The sequence below is a fragment of the Platalea leucorodia genome, assembly GCF_965183815.1.
Source record: "Platalea leucorodia genome assembly, chromosome: Z".
Lineage (NCBI taxonomy): Eukaryota > Metazoa > Chordata > Aves > Pelecaniformes > Threskiornithidae > Platalea > Platalea leucorodia.
In genome coordinates, this window is record NC_138858.1 from 38,062,445 (window position 1) to 38,084,028 (window position 21,584).

Genomic DNA, 21,584 nt, shown 5'->3' on the forward strand with positions numbered 1-21,584 from the left:
GGCAGGGCGGAGCGGCCGGGCCGGAGCGGCCGGGCCGAAGCGGCGGGCGGGCGCCATGGGCGTGCTGCTGTGGTGGGACCAGCTGCGGGCCGGCAGCTCGGAGGTGGACTGGTGCGAGGACAACTACACCATCGTCCCTGCCATCGCCGAGTTCTACAACACGGTGCGTGGCGGCGGCGGCCGCCTGGCGGTGCGGGAGCAGCGGCCGTCTCGGCGCCGGGGGGCGGCGAAGAGGCGCCGGCTCGGCGGGGCGCTCGGCGGCGGGGCGGCGGGTGGGCGAGGGTGCGGCGGCGGGCCGGCAGGCGGGTGGTCCCGCCGGAGCCCCGGGGCTCCTGCTGCCTGCCGAGTCCGTGTCATGCAGGGTTTCCATGGGATTGTAGAATGCCCTTCTGTCGCTGCCGGCTTCTTCCTTCTCCAGTCCCTGCTACGCCTGAAATTAAAGAAAAATGAGCGCTTTGGTGTTGTAGGTATGAAATCGGGAGGTTTAGAGAGGGCTCGTGTCAAGCCGCTCGGTAAACAGTGGGCAGCGGGCCCCCTCCTCGCCTGCGTGGAGGCTTGGGGCAGCCGAGCGCAGAACTTGTGGTGATGGGCTGCCGGTGTCCGCTACCCGTCCCACAGGTGTCAGCCACTTGACGGCATGCAAGGCGGTGATGGGTCAAGGAAAAAAACACGTTTGCCACCTTGTTTGGAGGCAAAACTGGGTTTCATCCGGGTAGGTTTGGCTCCAAGAAGGCAAAGCTTTCAAGAACAATCTGCCTTGAGGTTGCAGGATGAAGTCAGCAATGTACTTTTTGAAGAAGAGATTTAAGAAAGTTTGAGAGGGTTTAAGAAAGTAGCTGAAGAAATGAAGGAGAGGGAAGAGGACTAACGTAGTTATTGCTTCCTTCCAGTAAGCCATGGTTCACCCCTGAGTCCTCTCACGCCATCGCAATACCTTTCAGCTGCTGGAAGGAACTTGGGAAAACATAGCCCCAGCACCAGAGCCAGACTTCCCTGTACCACACATCTTGGAAAGGGAGCAATGCTCCTTACATCCTGTTGATGTAAAGAATTGCAGTGACAAGTAGATCCACCAGAGTGAGATAATGTGTCGGGCTTTCCAGTAGTTTGCCTTTTCATGAAAAACACATGTCCAGGAGTGAACCCTGCAAAAATTTTCTGTTCTGTAGCAGGTGGTGTGTGCACGAATGAGAAGCTTGGCCTTCTGCTTTGCCTCTTTTATACTTTAAAACGGTCTCTTAGGTTTTTTTCTCCCCAATTCTATCCTTGTCTGAGCTGTCTCTCCCTTTCAAGCTGTGTTTCTTTGACTGATAACATCCAGTGGAAGAAAGAATTAGGTGCCTGGCTTTACTCACTGGAGTGTGTATCGTGGGGGTTGCCACACATATAGAGCAAGTAATTCCATGGCACAGGGTGTACGTTGCTAACCTGTTGTTTTTTCTTATAGTTTGCTGCCAAAGTCGTCTGGGTGGTGGCTGGTCTGTGCCATTGGAGAACGTTGAGGGTGTGTGGGGGAAACTGTCTGCTTTCTTTGTGTCTGATGTCACTGTGCAAGAACCAAAAACAAAGGGAGGAAAAGGCCAGGATAAACAAATTTCATGAAGACATCAAGTGTGTTTTGGAGCCAGCTGTGCAGGGGGATGGGTATCCTTCTGACTGGACTGAGCTGATTAGCAGTGGTACAGAAGTTTGCAAAATGCTAGGAGCTGCAGGTATGTCTGGATGAATAACTGAGGTTGCAGACAGGTTAACAGAGAGACAGCAAAAAGTTTACTGTGAAGCAGGCTGTGTTGCGGCAGCTGTGTACAAATCAGTGAGCTGTACACCGAAAGGGGAGGAAAAAAGAGGCTGTGTTGAGGGTAGTTATGTTTCGCTTCTCTTCAATAGTAACAAGTCATTGTAAGGGTTTGACTCCTGTGTTAGCAGCTTCTGAAAATTAAGTGGCTTGCAGTGGATTGATGGGATTGTGGAACTGTACCCCCAGACAGCCAGATGCTCACAGGACAGCTGGGAAATTTTGGACCTACTGTAACAGGCACCTTAAGTGGAGTCTAAATTTTGTTCCTTCTAAGATGGTTCAGTTCTGACTCTGGCTCGAACCCTCTTGAAGCTTCAGGAAGGACTCTTCAGCAGACCTTAATCTGGCATCTGGGTCTTTAAGCTGTAGATTAAAACCTTGCTAATCCGTATTTTAAACTGTCATGGCTGAGGTCAGAGTTGTAGTTGAGGTCTCATGCAGTATTCACATAAGCACAAAACTGGAACAGCTTATCTGAAATGTATTTTTAAAAAATCATTAATTTATTCTTGTGGGACTCAATCTTCATGTGTTATGCATAAATTTAACTTGATTTAGTTAAAAAGCAAACCAAAGCGCTCAGCAGGATTAAATCAGTAGGAATATATCTGTTCAGAGGTTTAGTACAAATTGATCAGACTAATTTTTTAAAACATACATGAGCTAGACTAATGCGATTTTTTGTTCAGGCCTTAACACTCTCAGTAGAGGCCACGAAACACTTTGTAACTCAAATTGAAAGAATAGTTATAGGAAAACTAGCTTTTTCTTTTTTTTTTTTCCCCCGTGTAATGAGTAATGTGTCCTGATGCAGTGTAACCCTGCTCCAGAACATAAACAAATGCCTCCACATGATCAAAAGAATTTACCCTGTGCAGAGATATTTACAAAAAACCCTGTTGTCTGTGTTTTAAACACCTGAAGACAGTAACTTTTCTGTTGCTAGTAAAGTAAGTACTTTGCAGTTCAGTATGTTGCATTCAGTTGTGCATGTAATACATATTTCTTGCCAAATTTCCATCTATAGAGAGAATTGCCAGTGTTTTTATTCCTCTTCTTTTGTTCCCTAGTGGCATGGAGGTAAAAGTTTTAAAGAGCTATCAGATAGTCTTAAGAGTGTGCGAGAATGCTCGTACTCTCTCTACATCATCTTTTATACTACGGCAGTCTTTTAGTGTATGTGAGTGGCATGCTCATAGATCAGGATATAGAAGATACAAACCCTCTGAACTCACCGAGAGCCACTTAGTCCATTTTTGCTTTCTCCTCACAAGGAGGTAGTGCAATAACCCAGTGCCGTGGGGTTGAATGCTACAGCTGCTGTCTGGGAGATGTACCAGATAGAAAAGAATACTTGAGCTTTGGTAGGACTGCCAAAAACATCCTGTGTCAGGACTGTGGCCAGATGTGAGTGAAGTTACGTGGTCATGATCTGAGCAAGCCTCTGGCATTCCCTCTGTGGCCCATGTCCTATATTCCTTTCAGACAGTTAAGTAGTTGGAAATTAAAACTAAAGGTCCAGAATTGTATGAAGCCAGAGGATGGACTGTTACTCATGGACTGCTTACCTTTTTTCCAGAACTGTAACGTTTAATCATTGCCTTTTGCAGATCCCAAAGGAAATTCTCTGTACTACTGTTATTAATTTTTACACTAATCTTAACTGTATCAGCATTTGAATTGTATATTGTCAAACCATGCATGCCAACTGTGTATTAAATAAAAACTTGCAAGTGCCACATACTTCCTGAAACCGGACCCTAATGGATAGGTGCCTCACTGGCTTGGAAAGGGTGGTGTTAACAGTTGCAGTATATCTAAGGGTGTGGTCCTCGCAGGGAGCCAGGCTGGTATGAGAGTGTGAAATCCAGCAGGTCAGTTCTAGTGTTGATCTAGTTGACACTGAGCTTGAAACTAAGAGAATTTAAGCAACGTATTTCAGAATATGTTCGAGAGTCCTAATTTGAGTATCACTTGTGGAAAATACTATTTGTGGGATATGAGAAACAGAACTAAGCTATTGCATGAGAGATACATGATTATCACATTTTTTGTGAACTTAATAGAAAAGAATTTCAATACTAAAATTATTTCAACTTTAACAATGTTAGAAAATCTTCCTGGTGGCCATTGCAAAGAGTACAAGTCATAGCAAAGCTCGAGGTTGCAAGGGTTTTCTTGCATTTGCAGGCAGGACCTTAGCATGAATGGGAGTTCAGTGCCAGAAGAGCACTACTGTAGGGCAGAACTGCTCCCTTGTTGTCTAATCACTAGTATAAACCTGCATTGCTACAGGTATGGTAAGTAGGTGTGTTCCCTTTGTCATCTTGTTCCTAGGCAGAATAAGGACTTTCTAGCTAAATTTTTATAGACTGTGATTACCTGGTCTGATTTTCTTCTTTCGTCAGTTCTAGCTGTAGAGATGGAAAGGTTTTCTTCCACACTACTTTGTTTATAACCATCTTATTTTTTCCCCGTGACACCTCTCTTTGGCCTAACTGTGGCTAAAAGCCTAAAATGTCTAGAGCACTCCCAGATCCCCAGAGGACTTGCTCATACTCTGTCATCCCTGCTACCAGTCACTGTATGCTTCCTACCTGTTTTGGGGGTGAAGGGAGGCCTCCTGCTCTGTGCTTGTATCAGCACATCGCTCACTGGGATCCTGGTCCATGGCTGCATTCCCAATGTTGCTAACGGTTTCTGCTGCACGGAGCTGGTGGGTTTTTTATTAATGGAAGATGCTTGAGTGAGCCTGTTTGGTTGAACGTGTAGGTTGGTTTACATGGATTAAGCAAATTGATCTGCCTCTTAAAAATCTGCTAAAATAGGATATTAATTTATAAATAACTCTTTGGTCTTTACCTTGCCTCCCCAGGGTTGTGCAGTATACTGCCCTCTGACATTGCCGGGTGCCCCTGTTGTCAGCCTTCCACCATCTTAATTTGTGAATGACAAAGGCAAAATTTGCTGCCTTGGTGGGGTGAAGGATTTTCTCAAGATGAGTCCCTTTATTCCTGATGAAGAGGTGCTTGGTCCATGGCACTGTTCATCAGTTGGTGTCCCCACAGGTTTTTCACATCTGGTTTATGAGGCTGGCTTGTTACGTGGCAAAACACACTGTAGGAGCTGGTGATTGGTGAAAAGATTCAACCCTTGCGTTGGTTCAGAAAGGGCAGTCCAGCGGGAGGTGGCTCTCTGGCACCTTTCCCTGGAGTGACTGGTCAGTGTTGTGGCCTGACTGCAAGGAGGCCTCTGCATTAGCAAGTCCTTGCTTGAGCTGTGTGCTGTTACCAGGGTGCTTTTGGTAGAGATTTGCATAGTATTTGCATTATAAACTGTGTGGGTGATGGCTCTTTCCAAGTATTTTAATGAAATCTAAAAGCCAAGACTTTGGAAGGAAATACAGCTTGTCTGTGAGGATGTACCTTTAGCATGAGGGAAGGTGCCAGGCATGAAGTAGATGGTGCTGAGAAACTGCTTCTGTAATTATTGTCATTTTGAATGCCAGCCTAGGAATATGTTTTGATGAGCCTTGCAAATGTTAAATGAGATGTGTCCATTTTAATCATCGTAAGCTCTGTTCTGAGACCATGTTGAGTGAGTGATGGACAACAGTAGCTGAATGAACAAATGCCGCCTTCTTATGTCATTCTTGAATCCTTTCTCCACTAGATTTTCATTAATGTCAGTAAAAGTTTGTAAGTCTCTGTGAAGAGGGGATCTGTCCCAAAGGAGTGCTCTTGTCCCAGAGTTGTTTTCTGTGTCTGTTTTAGGGGAATGTTGCTGGGGATGATTTTCTCTTGTGCTTGGGCTAGGCAGGGGAACATGAGGAAGCTGAGGCTGGGGAACTCATCCTGTCCCACGTCCCGTTGTGAAGCAGCAGTAAAGTCTTTCTGTAACTGCTCAGTTCATAGTGTCATGGCTGGCCCTCAGCACTGGCAGCTCCTTCCAGGGAGAACCAAGTGATCACTACAGTCACAGCTCCTGTTAATTGCGGTAAAGTGTTTTCAGCGTTTGACTAGAGAATCAGGCTTTGGATTGTTGGTAAGCAAGAGAAAATATGTCTTTGTTCAGCTCTTACATACTAAATTAAAAAAAGCTAGCAATGGTCTGAATTACGAGACTTTTCACCTTCTTCTAACTAGTTTTCAATCACATTCAGTTGTTTCTGTAATGGAGAACCCAGACAAAAAATGAAGTGTGAAAGGATTTCCAGCTTCAGGGTCTCTTTACCCTTCACAAAAAGGGTTCTAACTCTTTTAGCTTAGCTTTGTATTTCAGACCTTCCAGACTATAGCTATTGCTCAGTGACTTGACTTCCACAAAGCTAGATTAGCCCTGTCTAGTGCCAGTACTTCTAGTGCTTTTTCCATGCTAGGCTTGACAGCCATTGAGAGGACAGGTCGCTTGACAGGACATCCTGTTCCTCAGCTGCTTGCTTTTGTAGGCAACAATTGCAACAGTCTTGAGTATTTCTAGACTCTCAATAAAATTCCTCTGGGAATAGACTTGAAAGGTAATTTAAAGATGTGACTAGCCACATTTTACGTTGCTTAAAGTTTTTATGCTGTTATTAGTTTAATGATGTTAAACAAAACAAGTTCGCAAAAACAGGTCAGCTTTCGCAGAAATTGAGGGCCATAATTTGTTGAGCTGGGGCTTTACTGGATGACACAATGTTTTTCTAGATGCTTTAGGTGGCCTATGAATATTTAAGGTTTGTTTATTTTCTGTCCTTCTGATACTGTTTTTTTTTCCCCTAGATAAGCAACATCTTGTTTTTTGTTTTACCACCCATATGTATGTGCTTGTTCCGTCAATACGCAACCTGCTTCAACAGTGGAATATATTTAATATGGACTCTGCTAGTTGTGGTTGGTAAGTTGGTTAGTCTCTGTATGCCTGCTCGTGCATGAACTGAGAAAGGCAATCAGTTTTTCCTGTTTGCGCTTGATTGTTTTGCAAAACAAAGCAATCCTGACATCTACAGAGGAATTTGCTTGTACTTGCTTGAAACTGCAGCAGCCATCCTTTCTGAAAGGAAAATGCCTTTTGCAATTTGAGGTTGGTGGGAACTTTGGCTTTAGTTCTGTTCCCTTCCTGTCCTTCCTTTGCATAACCTCTTTTGTTTATGTCTAGGCTTACTCTACAGCAGTGCTGACCCTCCTTCCTCTGTTGTTGTTGCTTAAATGAGAGCTGAAAGTGTCCAGCACAACTGAAGAGGATAACAGGTTTTGCATTGTAGTGAGAAGGCCCAAAGGCTTAGCTGTTTTGTAGATGTGAGATTCTTAAACTTTTTCATTCCTGGAGGCACTGAGAACTTTTAAAGGAATAATCAGAGCCCTGTGGGGCAGTGTGACACTTTCCGCCTGTAAACCTGTATCATGGAGTAGTCATCAGATGCTGCTTTTCATCTTTGTCTTACCTGTTGTTGAGCTATTGAGAACATTCAGAAACAGTATTTGCCTTTTATTTCTTAATTGATTTTGCATTTAACTTTACCACCTGATGTTTTTTCACATATATCTGCTTTTCTAGTAGAAGCTGGCATCTTGAGCTGCTGCTTTTGTAATGTGTTTGCTTCGTAATGAGTGAGGTGCTGATGATTTAGATTGCCTTCTTAGGGAACCTGGCATTTGTTTTCCAGTTTTCTTTTTTTTTTTTAACCTTTTCTACACCAAATGATATCCACCATTTGCTATGAAGTTCTGAACTTGAGCAGTGTGTTTTAGTGTATACAGTACTGCAACTATTCGTATTGCCTTTTGATTGATTCTTCCAGGAATTGGATCTGTTTACTTTCACGCCACCCTCAGTTTCCTGGGCCAGATGCTGGATGAGCTGGCTATTCTCTGGGTCCTGATGTGTGCTCTTGCCATGTGGTTCCCTAGGAGATACCTGCCCAGAGTTTTTCGGAATGACAGGTAATCATACAATCATACATGTACACTTTGATGTTTCTTGAAACTTCTTATGCTAACACCTCAACCTGCATGTAATGGCACTGAGTTATCATCCAACCTTACCACTGCCACCACTATCTTTTCTCACTCCGTTCTCTTCCTGTTGCTTGTATCTCAGCCCATTTTGTTCAGAATTCCTGAGTCTGCAGTTGCTGATGGTGGGGTTTACACCCTGTAACTTTAGATCTTGGGATGAGGTGACTAGCCTCTGGAAGTGCCTCTTCTTGTTGATTCTAGGGAGACCTTTATATGAGTAGTTTATATAAGTTGCAGCTAAAGTAAAGTAAGAGACACCATCTTTACCTCTTCCTTTTGTGTATCCTCAAGTGTACATACAAGCAGACCTATGGAAGTCAGCTGAATTTTCAGCTGAATATTTAAGGCAGTGGTTAAGGATGGTGTTTAAGTATTCAAAGGCTAAGTGTTTAGAAGCCTATTGTTGTAAAAGGCTTTTTTTTTTTTTTCTTTTTCTTGCAGGATTAAAAAAGGTGCATTGTAGCCAGTTTAAAGAATCTGGTTGTGGTTTGTCCCCCCTAAAAAAAATGTGCTATAATCTTTGCACACATTGCTCTTTTATGCAGTAAAGAAGTTGAGGTGGTGGAGAGGTTTGAATGGCAGCACCAATGTTCTTCTCTCTGAAAATTGCTAAGGCTGCTGCCTCTTGCCTTCTTAAACTGTGACTATCATCTGGGGGGTTTTCATGGTTTTTTTTCCCCTTGATGTGTACCTGGTTAGAAGTTGCTGTGGGGAAGAGGGGAGAGAAGGTTGATGCCTAGATTGACCATTCCTCAAAATAGCTTGCACTGAGAAAAGTGTGTCTTGACGTACCATGTACAGTCTATGCAGTCTAATGGCTTTGTCATGGTGTGAATTTAGTACTTCAGCGATTGCAACACAGTGCTATTACAGGACACCATCAACTTAACAAACAAACAGGTTTTACTGGGGTGTTTTGGTCAATGACATGATTTTTAGACATTTAGTTCAAGTGAAAAAGAGTTCAGAGTCTTGAAGAATTTCTGTGACTGCATGTAAATTATTCCTCACAAGTCTAAGGGGGTCATTATATGTCATCTATCACTATCTTCTGATAGCGTGCTGGGTAGGTTCATAGTATGGGCCAAGAGGTTAAACAGTATGCTTTTTAAAAGGAATAGTAACACTTTTGGGGTGAAATCCTGTTTCTATTGAACTTGATGTTAAAACTATAAATAATAATCTCCCAGGTTATAACTGATTCATTAAAATACTGAGATGAGGTGAAGGATGTCCCTTATCTTAAATTTCTCAGAACACTTCTTCCTTAGAATCTGTCAAGGCAGTTACGTGTTAAGGTCTTGATTCCTTTCTGAAGTGTACAGAAGAAGGATGTACTGGGCAACAAACCCTAGTGCAGAACAGGTTTGGTTTCTATTTTTGGTTTTTTCTTTGCCTAGCTAATCCTCTGATATTATATCTATCCTGTGCTCACTGCTGTGGTCTTCACTTTCTTCATCCTCAATCACACTCTGGATTTTCAATGCTGCAAATGTTATTGTCTACCATGACCAATTTGTGGTCTCTTTAGTTATTAAGACATTCATGTCAGATCATAACTGCCTACTTAAGTAACTTGTTGCCTTCCAGCAGAAGGAAAAGCTTTAAAGCAAAAGGCAGATGGAAGGAGCTAGGTGAAGGTGAAGGTGATGACACTTGTGGCCAGGGAGTGGTGCTGCACAAGTATACTGAGACCCTACTTCAGACATAGAATAAAGGACAGAAGAGCCATCCTTGGACAGAAACTAGTTTTATAAAGCTATGGGCCAGTAGTTGAAGGGCAGCGTGATGATCCTCTGTCTGCCATAGTCCTGCCACAGACTGGAAATGCATTGTTTGAACTCCAAACTTGAGGTTTAAACAACAGTGAACATATATTTAATTTAAAAGTTGTCAGGCTGTCTATACAGGGCCTAATTGTGATTTCATTTATGCTAAGAATATACCAAACTGTAATCTTTAAAAAGTGTGGGAATCCCTCACCTACTCTTGAATTTGGTTAAAAGAAATGTTCTTAGTTACCTTGTAGTTTTCAGTGTCTTTAAGGCTTAAAAGAGATAGAGGAAAGAAAATAGACTGTAACACGACTCTAACATTGGGGCATTAATGGTAACAAAATATCCTAAAAATCCATGTTAAAAGAACGAAGAAAGATGACACAACACTGCTTTGAGGAAGTACAGTGCTGTGCGCAGAGATAGACTTGTTCCTGACTTATTGTGGGAGGAGGAAGACTGGAGTGTCACCTCTGGATTTTGAAACCAGTGATCAGTGTGTGTGTGTGTGTGTGTGTGCACGTGTATGTATACACACACATGGCTGCTTCAGAAGACCACAGTCCATCAAAGATTTGTGTATATGACTAGCTCTGCATGCACATGCAAGTCTGTGCAAGATCCACATCCATTTTATGCACATTGTCATTGCACCTCCTGAACACACCTAGAGAAACCTATATTTTGTTACATTATTAAAATAATTTTAAGATTTCTGGTTTTAGTAATTAAAAGTTTTTAATTAAAAGCAGTTTTTCTCCTGAAAAAAAACTTATTCAGGAGCCGATTTAAAGCTGCTGTGGGTGTCCTCTCTGGAGTTACTACCTGCCTCGCCTTCATTAAGCCTGCCATCAACAACATCTCACTAATGACTCTGGGTGTTCCCTGCACAGCTTTGCTCATTGCTGAGTTGAAGAGGTGAGTACGTTTCTCCTGAATGCAGCATTGCCGTCTCAGATCCTTAGGCCACTGTGTGATCATACACTAGATATGGCTTCAGTGCTTGTGATAGCAGATGAGAAATGCTTCTCCCACATGCAAGCACAGATCTGGTATAAATTTGCTCTGCCAGTTCAGACATTTTGGGCAAGGATGTTTTTTTTTTTTTTCCTAGGCCATTATACTAGGTCAGATGTTATCTGTCTTCTTGTGACATATCTCTTGCTGCAACCTGATCCAACTCAAATTTGTTTGTTTATTGTGGAATCAGGGCAAGGGTTTCGCTCTACTGACAGTGTTTCTGCTATATAGTCTGCATAAGGGTGAGGTGATTGCATGATCATGGTCTGGGTACAAGAGGGAATGTGGAGCAAGGCCCCAGTATGCGTGGAAGATGTTCCAGCTCTCAAAGTTGTACTGTGAGCCTTACACCATTTTGTCTTCTGAAATGGGTAATATGATGGAGTCAGACTGAAAAAGACAAGGTTAATCACTAGGTTGTAGAGGATAGCTATCCATCAAGGCCTATAATTTCTACTATAAAACCAGAATCTAAACAGACAAGAACCTGAGACTGATCTTAACATTTTAAAGAGTCCTACTGTGATGGCGATACCGGCAGCTGTCCAGAGACTTTTTTTTATTTTGCATCTCTTCACCCACTGAATAAAGGACCAGGCGAGTACCAGCATATGAACTTGTCCTTTCCCCCTCTTCTCCAGTGTCTGAGAAGGATTTTGCAACTCATGTTGGCTCTTACATATTGCATATGTAAATGCCCATCAAAAGAAACAAGAGTAGGACCAAATGTCTGCATTCTGGCTGCTGCTGTTAGAACAGAGATTCTCTTGTTTGCTACCTTACCCTATTCTGCTGTTGCTTCTCCGTACCGTGGAAGCCTCTGCTAACAATGTTTTGTGAAGGTGTTCATGAGTCTTTTCTCATTAGAAGTCCTGCTGGGCAGCATTTTTTTCTGTGGTCAAAGAAACTTGGGGAGCAGCGCACAAGTTAGTTGTAGACAGTAGTTGTAGGTCAGTAGTTGAAGAATGTTGGTGGAGGTGTCTCATTTTGATGAAAGTACCAAGGAACTACTGACAGGGCAAATGGAGATCTGGTTGTGGCATTGAATAATTTATGTGAACTCTCTACATATCAGTTTTCCAGGCATCAGCTCCTGAGAAACTTAAAAGGATGAATAGTTAGTGTCTCATAAGTTTGACTGCTATTGCATCAAATCTAGGAATTGGTATGCCTACAGACGTTTCCTTTTTAAAACTCCTTCTGAAAGGTCATATCTTACAAAAATGTGTGGAATTTCCCTGTCTGTTTTTTCAGAGAGAATTAAGGACACGGATAAACCTTCTTTTGAATTAGTGATTAAAAAGGGACCTAAAGTGACATATGGCCCTCTTAATTGTGCATTGGGATGATGTAATACCTATGATATTTTTTGATGAATTCCTACGTGTAAAAGGCAAATAATTAAAGGTTTTATTTTAAGCTATGCTGATCCCTAGGAGATTCAAATGAGATATATTCTTGTAAACCCAGAGGAGAGGAGTCATCTCATCCCTTTTTTACAGGAGAAAAAATAATTAAGCATTATTTAAAATGCCTGCGATTCTCCCATTCTCTACTAGCACAGTCAGTAAGGGGCTACACATCCAAGTTCTGGCAGTCTGCAGTGGAAATTTATCTGTGAAACAGGTGTTTGGGGAAGGAAGGAGAAAAGCCTCCAGAGCAGCCTTCCGTGCTGAAGTTTGTGATGTGTTAGACCAAAACTCCCTGTTGTTATTCCTGTTCTAGGCTGGTGTCAATCTTGTACAGAATGCTGGTGAATCAGAACCACTGTGTTTTCAAATGAGAGTTTTCTGCCTCTCATTTGTCCTTGATGAGGAGATAATGTCATGAAAGAGCATTATGTTATTAAATGCGGAGCTGGTAGGGTAGAGTGTATGCTAGGAAGTATGGGTGGGAGATGATCAAAACCGCAAAAGCTAGTTAAGTGCATACTTGTCCTTGAAAGACAAAGAAATTGTAAAACTTTATTCTCATTTCTGTCCAAACAAATCCATTCATTTGTTTCATTAAAAAAAAAAAAAAAGCTCTCCTTGGGGATGGTATCAGGAAGAAAGTGGATGTGAATCCTTTGTTTTGCTGGTCCAAGCCAAATAACCATTGAGATTATAATGTAATCAAACTAGTATGATTTAGTGAGTCATCGTCAGGCATGTAACTACCTCCATGTGCAGATAGATGCTAGAATATTGTTGCTCAGCTGACATATGAGCCTTGAGCAGTGAAGGTTTACCCTAGCTTCAGGTCTGTCCATTCATATTTGATTTTCCTACTAGAAATCCGGCTGAGGGGGAGCCCTGCTTCACTGTCGAAGGTTGCTCACAGTTCCCTTATTTCCTTGACTAAAAGGTTAAGCTAAGTTAAAAATTTAAAATATTCCTTAGCATATAAAGGGAGATACCTGTGTCAAAAAGAATCAAGCGGTTCATTGACATCCAGCAACTTGCACTGGTTTGAAGAAAAGCTGGTATGTTTTGATGGGGGTGCCATGACACTGGAAGATAAAGCTGCTGAAGTGTGTACCAGCCCAGTCCCTCAGATAGCAAATGGCTGGGGCACACCAAACTGCTGTTTGTGTTAAACCAAGAACACTGTGCGTTGTATAGGCAAAAGGCGCAAATGGAAATGCAAGCTTTGTGGGGTCCAGTTTCTTTCAGACTAGTGTAGGGAAGGAGCATGCCACAGATCTCTGCACAGCAGCAAGAACACCCCTTTTAGACCCTCAGCTGACAGGTTCTGTTTCAGTGGTAGTTTGAATGATCAGTACCCGTGTCTAGTGAGAAATAAAACAAATGGTTCGTGTCTGTGTCTCTTGCCAGCGTCCAGGTGGTATTTGCATTACATCTCTGAATTGTGGTAAAAGCAGTGGCAGGTAGGAAGTTTTGCAGTCCCCTGTCTCCTCAGCAAGCCCATCCAAAGCACAGTCAGTGCAGGAACTGAAGACTTCATGATGCGTGATCAGAGAAAACCTGGGAGTATTGCACAGATCAGCAGTGCTCTCCTCATTGCGCTTGACTCTTTCTGTCTTAGAGTAGTCTTTTGCAGTACACCCTGCAGCATGTAGTCTTAAGTTTATAAAAGTAAATTGCAGTACCTGATGGTAGTACTGAGCAAGACTGTCATTTCAATCTACCATTTCTATGGCTGATCTTGCGTTGGGAAAGTTTCTTCAAGTCAGCTTTCAGTTTTCCTTTGCAGCCTTGAACAATTTGAACCATGCATGTTAATTGTCCTCTCCTCTTGGTATTCAAACTAGTCAGATACTGACAGGCATGGTCACTGACTAAAGGAGCTGGATGTTTGAGGCCAAGCCTCTTATCTTAAATGGCATGCAGTTGCACATGTTTGTTTATGTCCTTCAGACAAGTCCAGGAAAGCCTCTGTGTTCTCAATACACACACCCTTTCCTCTGTCGGAATGCATTGGAAAATGAGGAGGATTTGCCAGTATAGTTTTACTGATAGAACTGTGCCAAATCTTGGATGTATTTCTTACTGGGGTGTCTCATAATGGAGTGTAAGGAAGAATGCATGTAGCTGTGCTCTGGCACTTGATAGGCAACTCAAAAATCTCCTTACCCTTTCTTTTCTTCATGCTCCTTGTAGCCTTTTTAAATTTAAAGGCACTATTTCAGAGAAACAAGCCTTTTTTACAGTATGCAGCACAGACAATCTTGAAGCCATCCTGGGCAAGCCCTGTCTCCTCTGACTGTGTGTTGGTGGTTTGCCAAATGGATTGGAGGATTCAGGCCTAAGAAAAAAGCCATTTTGGTTTATATGCTATGTAGAATATTAAGTTTTGTGGCAGTCATGTAGGTGTTTTTGTTATGAAAACAACTATTGTGATAGCTTTCTTGTGGAGATTACAGTTTAGTCAGTAGTTGAAGCACTTTTTTGAATTATAAAGATAGGTGTGATGATTTTGAATGCAACATTATTTACAGATGGCTTAAAAAAAATGCCAGACCCTAAAACCAACTGTGCAAAGGACACTGGAGAAAATCCTCCATCAACAAGATTAGGCAGTTGGTAGCTTTTCTGTCATTAATCCAGTAGCTATAAAGGTGCCTTCTGCTCAGCCTTAGGAGTTCCTTAATCCCAAATGCCTGTTAAAATGTCAACTGAAATAGCATTTCAAGAGTGAAAAAAATATCCTACAGGGAAAACTGTACTAATTCTTTAGCTTGCAATACACCAGAGCCAGGTGTACCGCTGCTCCTGCAATACATTCAGAAAAGTGTTCGTGGACAGAGCACTCTGTGTATGTGTTTAATTTTTCTGAATGCTTAGCTAGGCTCCGTTAGCAAAGCTCCAGTACCAGTGGCAGTTCTGCTTTTCCACCACTGGAAGTGGAATGCAGGAGTCGTTTTCTGCCCCGTCCTCCTCCAACTGAGTAGTTGAAGATCATCTCACACGTGTGGGGAGAGTGTAGTGACAAATTTTAGCTTGGGGAAAGAGCTGGCATTACTACTTCCCTGACAGTGCATGCAGGGTAGCCTGTGGCTTGCAGGCTGTGTGTGGCCATGGAGATAGTTAGCAGTAAATGTTGGAAAAATTAGAACTCTGTAAACGTATCAAATGACAACAACAGGTTTCAGGCTGACAAGTATTTTGTGTGAAAGACAGAAGAACCAAAGAGCTTTTTGGTCTGTGCGGCACTGGGCTAGTCAGTTGTCAAGGACAGTCATGTATAAAGAAGTTCAGGGACCATAAATACACACAGTAAAGATGTGTTTGCCTATTCTAGCTCCCTCCTCCAGGGATACACATTTTAATTACTTCTGAGTGTCACAAAGAGAAGTGTCCCTTTAAAGGACCTGCTTGCCAGCCATTGCTCACCCTCCAGATGCAGTGAATGAGCCCAAGAATTGTGTGGAAGAGGACTGGTGATTCAGTGTTTAGTCTACTGGAGTGACTGGAGCAGAGAAAGGTTGGCTTGTGATCTGCTGGAGAGGAAGAGGCATGCAGACATTACCAGTAACTTTTTGGCAGAGATGTAATACATAAAAGATGAGTGTGGATTAGAGGAGCCACCCTTGAAGACCTTGGGACAGAGGAAGGGATTGTGGGGCACTTGGCATTAACTTGTTTTCCTTCTAGGATGTATAAGGAGAAGATAGGGGCCTGTAACCCTGATGAAGGCTGAGTATTCCTTGTTGTACTGGCTAGAGATTTGGCTTATTGGTTTACTCTTGAGATGTAGCTCAAACAAGTCACTTTAAACAAATCATTCTGTCATCTGATTAGTAGGTTTGGGAGTGCTTTGAGAGGTCATATCAGTGACCTGAGAAAAGCAGTTCATTGAAGCAAGAATTTTCCAAGTGCACTGAATGGTTCTCAGATCCTTGGGAAATTCAGCAAGAGTTTAACAACAAGAACAAGAAAAAGCAGGGGGGAAAATCCCAAATCATAGCTTTGTTCTTGCAGAAGGCAGAGGAGCTGAACCACGCCTTCCCTTGGTCATGTAGGGCTGGTCACGTCCTGATCTAGCATTGCTTTATAGGTATCGGTAACAGCAGAGCTGCATTTACTGGCACCAAGAAGCGTAACCCCAAAATAGCAAGTATAGGTAGACAGCAAATTATTGACCTTAATAGCATTTTGGGACCTGAAGATTATATTGATGCTTCCTTTTTCCTGATTGTACTGTTTTGAGCAAAGCTGCACAGTTGTTAGGATAGTTCCAAGACGTGGAAAAGAACAGAGCATCATACAGGGAAATAAAATTGTGAGCTTTTGAGTAGACCTGCAACAGAGGTAATGCTATGCAAGTATCCTGGCATCTGCTGTTGTGTTCATTGATGGTCAACTACAGACCACGTTGCATGTGACCACAGCAAATGGTTTGTGCTTTCTTTCTCTCTGGTGTACCTCTGTATGAACAAGTCAGGTTTCTTGTGCAGGAAGAGAACTGCAGCTTAGTCAACAAGAGGAATTCTGTCTGAGATGTGGATGCCTGTGCCATCTACTAAAGCATGCCCTCTGAGTAGAGGCTCTTACATTAGAAGTTCTCTGGAACTGTTACATTGTACAATACTAACTTTAGGGGGGAAAAAATCAACTAACCAATTAAAAAAAAAAAGCCTCATCCAGTTCTTTTTTTACTAGTCTTTATACAGTGACAAACAAACAAATCTGAGCACTTGCTGTGTGGCTGGTTGTTACCAGACAGTTACAGTGTGTAACTAATCGCTAGTTGTCCTAGATACCTCTCCCTAGGTATGGGAATGCTTTGATGTTTGCCCACCATTTGCACGTTGGTATTTAAGATAATACCTAAAACACAGCTACTGATTGAAAGATTTGTTTTGTCACCTCACCACTGCCTTGCATCAGAGCCATATTTATTGTAAGTAAAGTTCCTCTGTTAAGGATATTTACAGTGGAGCCATTTTAAAGATGTGTGCCTGGCAGTATGAATCCTACCCTAAAACACATACAGCCAAAAAGCATCAAGCTGCCATTGAAAAGCAAATTTTGTTTTGTTTTATAACAACTTACTTGTATTTTTCTCCTCAGGTGTGAAAACATGCGTGTGTACAAACTGGGTCTCTTTTCAGGTCTTTGGTGGATGCTTGCACTTTTCTGCTGGATCAGTGACAAAGCATTTTGTGAGATCTGGTCCTCATTTAACTTCCCCTATTTGCACTGTGTATGGTAAGTGTTGCGTATAAACTCCACAGTTTGATTCAAATGTGATATGTCCTCACTGCATTACCCTTGTGTGCTGCCTCATGGCTATTTCTGGTTAGTGCTAGATAGAATTACTGGTAAGATTTTAAGCCCAGAGCAAGTCTCACACTATCCAAGGTGGCAGATTTAGGAGTCTCTTTGGCCTGGTCAGATTCTTCAGACTCGAAGTTCATTAATTATAACTGATTTCCTTGCCCTACTGGTTACTAAAAATCCCACAGCACTGCTCAACTGAAGCAGTTACTGTGAAAGCTTAAACTTCCACTGTTAACAGCTGAGGGTGAAGTGGGGGAGCAGTGAAGGGGTTTGATGCCTTTTCTCTTTTACCACCCAGCAAATTGTGCTCTCTTATTCAAGGTGCCATATCTCAGCATTTCTGCGCAAACCTGTCAGGTGCAGAGAGGCCAAAAAGCTGCAGCCAGTTTAGACCAAGTATAAGCTACGGTTTTGTAGTTTTCCTTATTCTCTATATTCTTTGCCTGCATGCAGAGGGCAGACAGCAATGCTATGGGGGACTCAGGGGAAGGTGGTGAAGGACAGACTGATTTTAAAGCATGGTGATATATTTGATTGCTTTATTGAAGTCATGTTATTGATTTTCTCTTTTTTTGGGGCGGGGGTTGGGGGCGGGTGTCTATTCTCAGGCACATTTTGATTTGCCTTGCGGCGTACCTGGGCTGTGTCTGCTTTGCTTACTTCGATGCTGCCTCTGAGATCCCTGAGCAGGGCCCTGTCATAAAGTTCTGGCCCAGTGAAAGATGGGCGTTCATTGGGGTTCCCTACGTCACCCTCCTCTGCGCGCACAAGAAGTCACCTGTGAAGATCACATGAAGTTGGCCATGGAGTGGGGATGGAGTTTCAACTTACATTCCAGCACAGACACTATTTAAATAATGATAAATGAATAGGGTTGTATTTTATCTTCTTCCTAAGATATGCAGCACTTCAGGTGTCATAGAAAGAGGAGGCAAGTGTGTTCTTTCCTCTCTCTGGAGAGGAGAGAGGAAGCAGGAAGGTGGAGGCTCTTGAACACAAAAGTAACCACTAGCTTCTCTGGTTGGCTCTGTTTTGCACTGTGTTTTCAATGTAGCATTTCTCTTGATAAAAGCTCTTTGCGAATACCAGGGTCAAGAATGATATTTCTGCAGTAGGTCACCTCTGGTGCTTGATTCACTTCTTTTGTAACTTCTGGCTTAAGGTCTTTGTGAAAGAAGCCAGTCCAAGATGCCTACATGCCGTCCTGTGTCCTTCTCAGCTCTGATTTTGATGTGATTGCACTTGGCCACAAGAGTGTGCTCGAAGCACATGCTCCTCCCAGCCTGGTGTGTAACAGAGGGAGGCCGGCTCTGCATCACATTGGATCACGGAGTATGTGATTGCTTCCCCAAGTACAGCAGGAGGCCAGTACAAGGTGATTGCAACTGGGTAGCTGAATCAGTGCAGTTAGGCAGTGTAAATGCAGGAATAGCTGACAGAAGATTCAGTCCCTGAAACTAAATAGGATTTCAAGGGTTTGGAATTTTCCTGTATTTCCACTGACCTGTGGACATTTGTATGCTGCATATTTCCCTCTTACAGAACTGTCACAGAAATCCCTCTCTACCTCTGCAGACACATTTGGTCTTGAATTTGGCGTTGAAGCTCACACAGAAGCGTGAACATTAACTTCAGTAAGAGCTCAGGTCAGCATGGATTGACAGTGTGATTAAAGTATAAAAACTCGTAGGTGCCTAGCTGTATGTCTAATTTGAGAGTTGACTTCTCACCAATGCATTGCAAAGTGACATGAACAATAGTCCAGTCCTCTGCTAGTTATACTTAGGAAAAAAGTAGATAGCCGCTTAAAAACCAAGCTGAAGGCTTAGATTTCAGTGATCAATGAAATATGACATTGAGTCTTGCATTCTTACAAAAGAATAGTAGATTCAAATTTTCTGTTTGTTTTCAGCCTGCTTTGTAAAGATAAGGGATGTCTAGATCCATTTAGTTTTAAGGTTATACTTTGGGGTTGAGGTTCAGGAATGGCTGTGGTTCTTGCAAGCAGTTTATGCTAGGTGTGTTTAAAAAATGATGAAAAGTGCAGGCATATTTTTCAAATATTATCAATTGGAGCTGCTAATAGCTGCAAGTCTTGGAGAAAATAGGGTCTGCTTACATTCCACCTAATATCAGAGCTGTAAGTGAGTAAAGGCTTTGGATGTATGCTTTTATTAATAAGTGATACTTCCTTTTGAATATTGCACCAGGACATACCATTTCCTCTGTGCAATGTTAAGTCTTATGTTGTATTTCTTTATTATCACTGTGAAGATGTATTCTCTAGAGTATCATCTTTAGGAAAGTGGCTTTCAACAAAGAGCTTTGGGGTGAATTAACTTTAAAGCATCATGAAACCTTTCAGATAACTTTTGTACTCAAATTTATGCTTAGAAAAGAAGAGCTAAGGTGTATGCTGTTACACTTACAGCAGAGTTTTTAGTGGGAGATATGACTGTCTTCTTGAGAACTTCAAAGTGGGTAAGTAGCCTACTGTCAGATTAACTGATAGATCATAAAAGCAGCAAAATCCATCCAGTGGAACAATGCAGATATATACTTGCTAGTAGATTTGTCTGAGAGAAATGTGTTTTTTTGGACACACAGTCATATAATTTTTGTATGAAACTTGTTTGTAAAAATTCATACAGTAATATTTTTTTTGAAACACAGCTGCTTTTTCCTTTTCCTTCCTCTCTCCCTAACTATGAAATGCTCAGTTTCAAACACTTCTCAGGTGTTAAAAGTCATATGATTACATCCTTATACAGATAGGCTTGCTGGCTGGAACCCAGCTAAGGTTGCTGATGCCTGCCATGGCCCTGCTTTGAGTAAGATTTTTCAATATTGTTTCCTAAATTATTATGTTATGGTAAATAAATTCTTTTCAGTATTGCTTGGCAAATTAGTAACTGCAGACATAACGTACTACTCAAAATGACTGAAGCCTTCCTACTTAATATTTTGTTTGAAAGCAACCTCTGACTCAAAGGGCTCTAATCAACCTGCTGTCAGCTGCTGTCTTCTGCTCTGCAGAGTCTGACTGCTCTTAAAGAAGTGATTTTATAATTTAAATAATGGCAGTAGTGCATTCAGCTATTGCAGAGGTGAAGGAATGCAGGTACAGGCCAAGAATCATCTCCCGTAGTTTTATTAACTAACCCCTAGCCTTCGTACTCTTCATAGGAGATTGTGTGGACAAAGATCACTATCTGATATTCAAAGCTCCACTGTAGAACTGGTTGGGAGTATTCCACTGTAACAGCAGCCCACCACTTTAGATGTAGCTACTGCACTTTACATTAAATTAATATTAACTTACATGTTCTGACAAAAGCTACATTTATTTCAAAAAAGAAAAAACTTGCGGTTTTTACCAGATTCACAGCTTTACAGATTGCACTTTGGACTAAGGCTTCAGTTCACAATAACGTTAGTACCCAAAGAAAGAAGTGTGTGATTGGTATACAGAGGGGTTTGTGCACTGCCCTGATCATACAGATGAATAGACATGCGCACAAGTAGCTGTATTATGTTGGAGTATAAAGTGATGTATATGCACCCTCAGGTTTTAAAGCCCCAGAATGCTTTCTTCCCTTGCTGGCAGGAAGTGAGTGTGGGTTCCTAGTCCTTAGGTTCAATTAGTAGTTTAGTTTAATTAGTGGGATGCAATAGTGTGTTGAGCATAATGTATATCCTGTATATTGGCGTGTGATATCCGTCATTCCTTGAATGTTAAACTCTAGGTTATTTAAGAAAGGGTGTTTAGCTCTCAGTGATGGCAAACACTTGCCCAATTCACAGTCACTAAAAACTCAATAAATAATACTAAAGGAGTGGTGTTGTTTTGTTTTTTTTTCCCCGTCTCCATTGAAGTCTGTATGCTGAATGTTTGTGGAAAGCATGTAATACTTTGCAACATTAAATTGCATTCAGAATAAATATTGTTTGCCTTTTCATACATCATGTTTGTGGAGAAGAATGCAGCTGCCAGTATAATGCCTCGAAGTATAGTAAGGATAACTTCTCCTTCACACAAGTAACAGAAGTTCTGACTCTTAGAGAGGGAGGGAGACTGCATTAGATAGAAGACCATTAATTGATGAGATAGAGATTACTTTGCTGAGCAAACTGATTTTTTGCAAGTAGAGCAAATACTTGGAAAACTGCAGGCCCATGAATCAACAGGGACAAGTAGCAAGAAATGGCAGAAAATGAGTGGTCGGTATTTGCACAAATCCAGCAAACTGGGTCAGAGTGAGTATGT

At 42.0% G+C, this 21,584-nt stretch overlaps 1 protein-coding gene across 3 annotated transcripts; it reads left to right on the forward strand.

Annotated features, from left to right (window-relative positions):
• Window positions 1-2: 2 nt before the first annotated feature.
• Window positions 3-21,067, forward strand: ACER2 (alkaline ceramidase 2). 3 transcript variants are annotated; one of them, XR_014230709.1, is made up of 7 exons: window positions 3-163; window positions 6,562-6,676; window positions 7,581-7,722; window positions 10,353-10,490; window positions 17,108-17,245; window positions 17,926-18,692; window positions 18,860-21,067. XR_014230709.1 is itself a non-coding variant. In XM_082336577.1 (6 exons), exons 1-6 carry the CDS (start codon window positions 56-58, stop codon window positions 18,110-18,112), a joined length of 828 nt encoding a protein of 275 aa, XP_082192703.1. In that variant the 5' UTR covers window positions 3-55; the 3' UTR covers window positions 18,113-21,067. The 3 variants fall into 3 exon arrangements, 2 of the variants coding, with proteins under 2 accessions (XP_082192703.1, XP_082192704.1); XM_082336577.1 differs by having other exon boundaries at window positions 17,926-21,067; XM_082336578.1 differs by lacking the exon at window positions 3-163 and adding an exon at window positions 1,335-1,712 and having other exon boundaries at window positions 17,926-21,067.
• The last annotated feature ends 517 nt before the right edge of the window (window positions 21,068-21,584 follow it).

What these genes read in the sequence shown, in the direction of transcription:
- ACER2 (XM_082336577.1), top strand. Translation starts at nt 56, where the DNA reads ATGGGCGTGCTGCTGTGGTGGGACCAGCTGCGGGCCGGCAGCTCGGAG. An exon ending in TCGCCGAGTTCTACAACACG is followed by an intron (nt 164 to 6,561) that starts GTGCGTGGCGGC and finishes TTTTTCCCCTAG; the next exon opens with ATAAGCAACATCTTGTTTTT. An exon ending in CCCTATTTGCACTGTGTATG is followed by an intron (nt 17,246 to 17,925) that starts GTAAGTGTTGCG and finishes GTCTATTCTCAG; the next exon opens with GCACATTTTGATTTGCCTTG.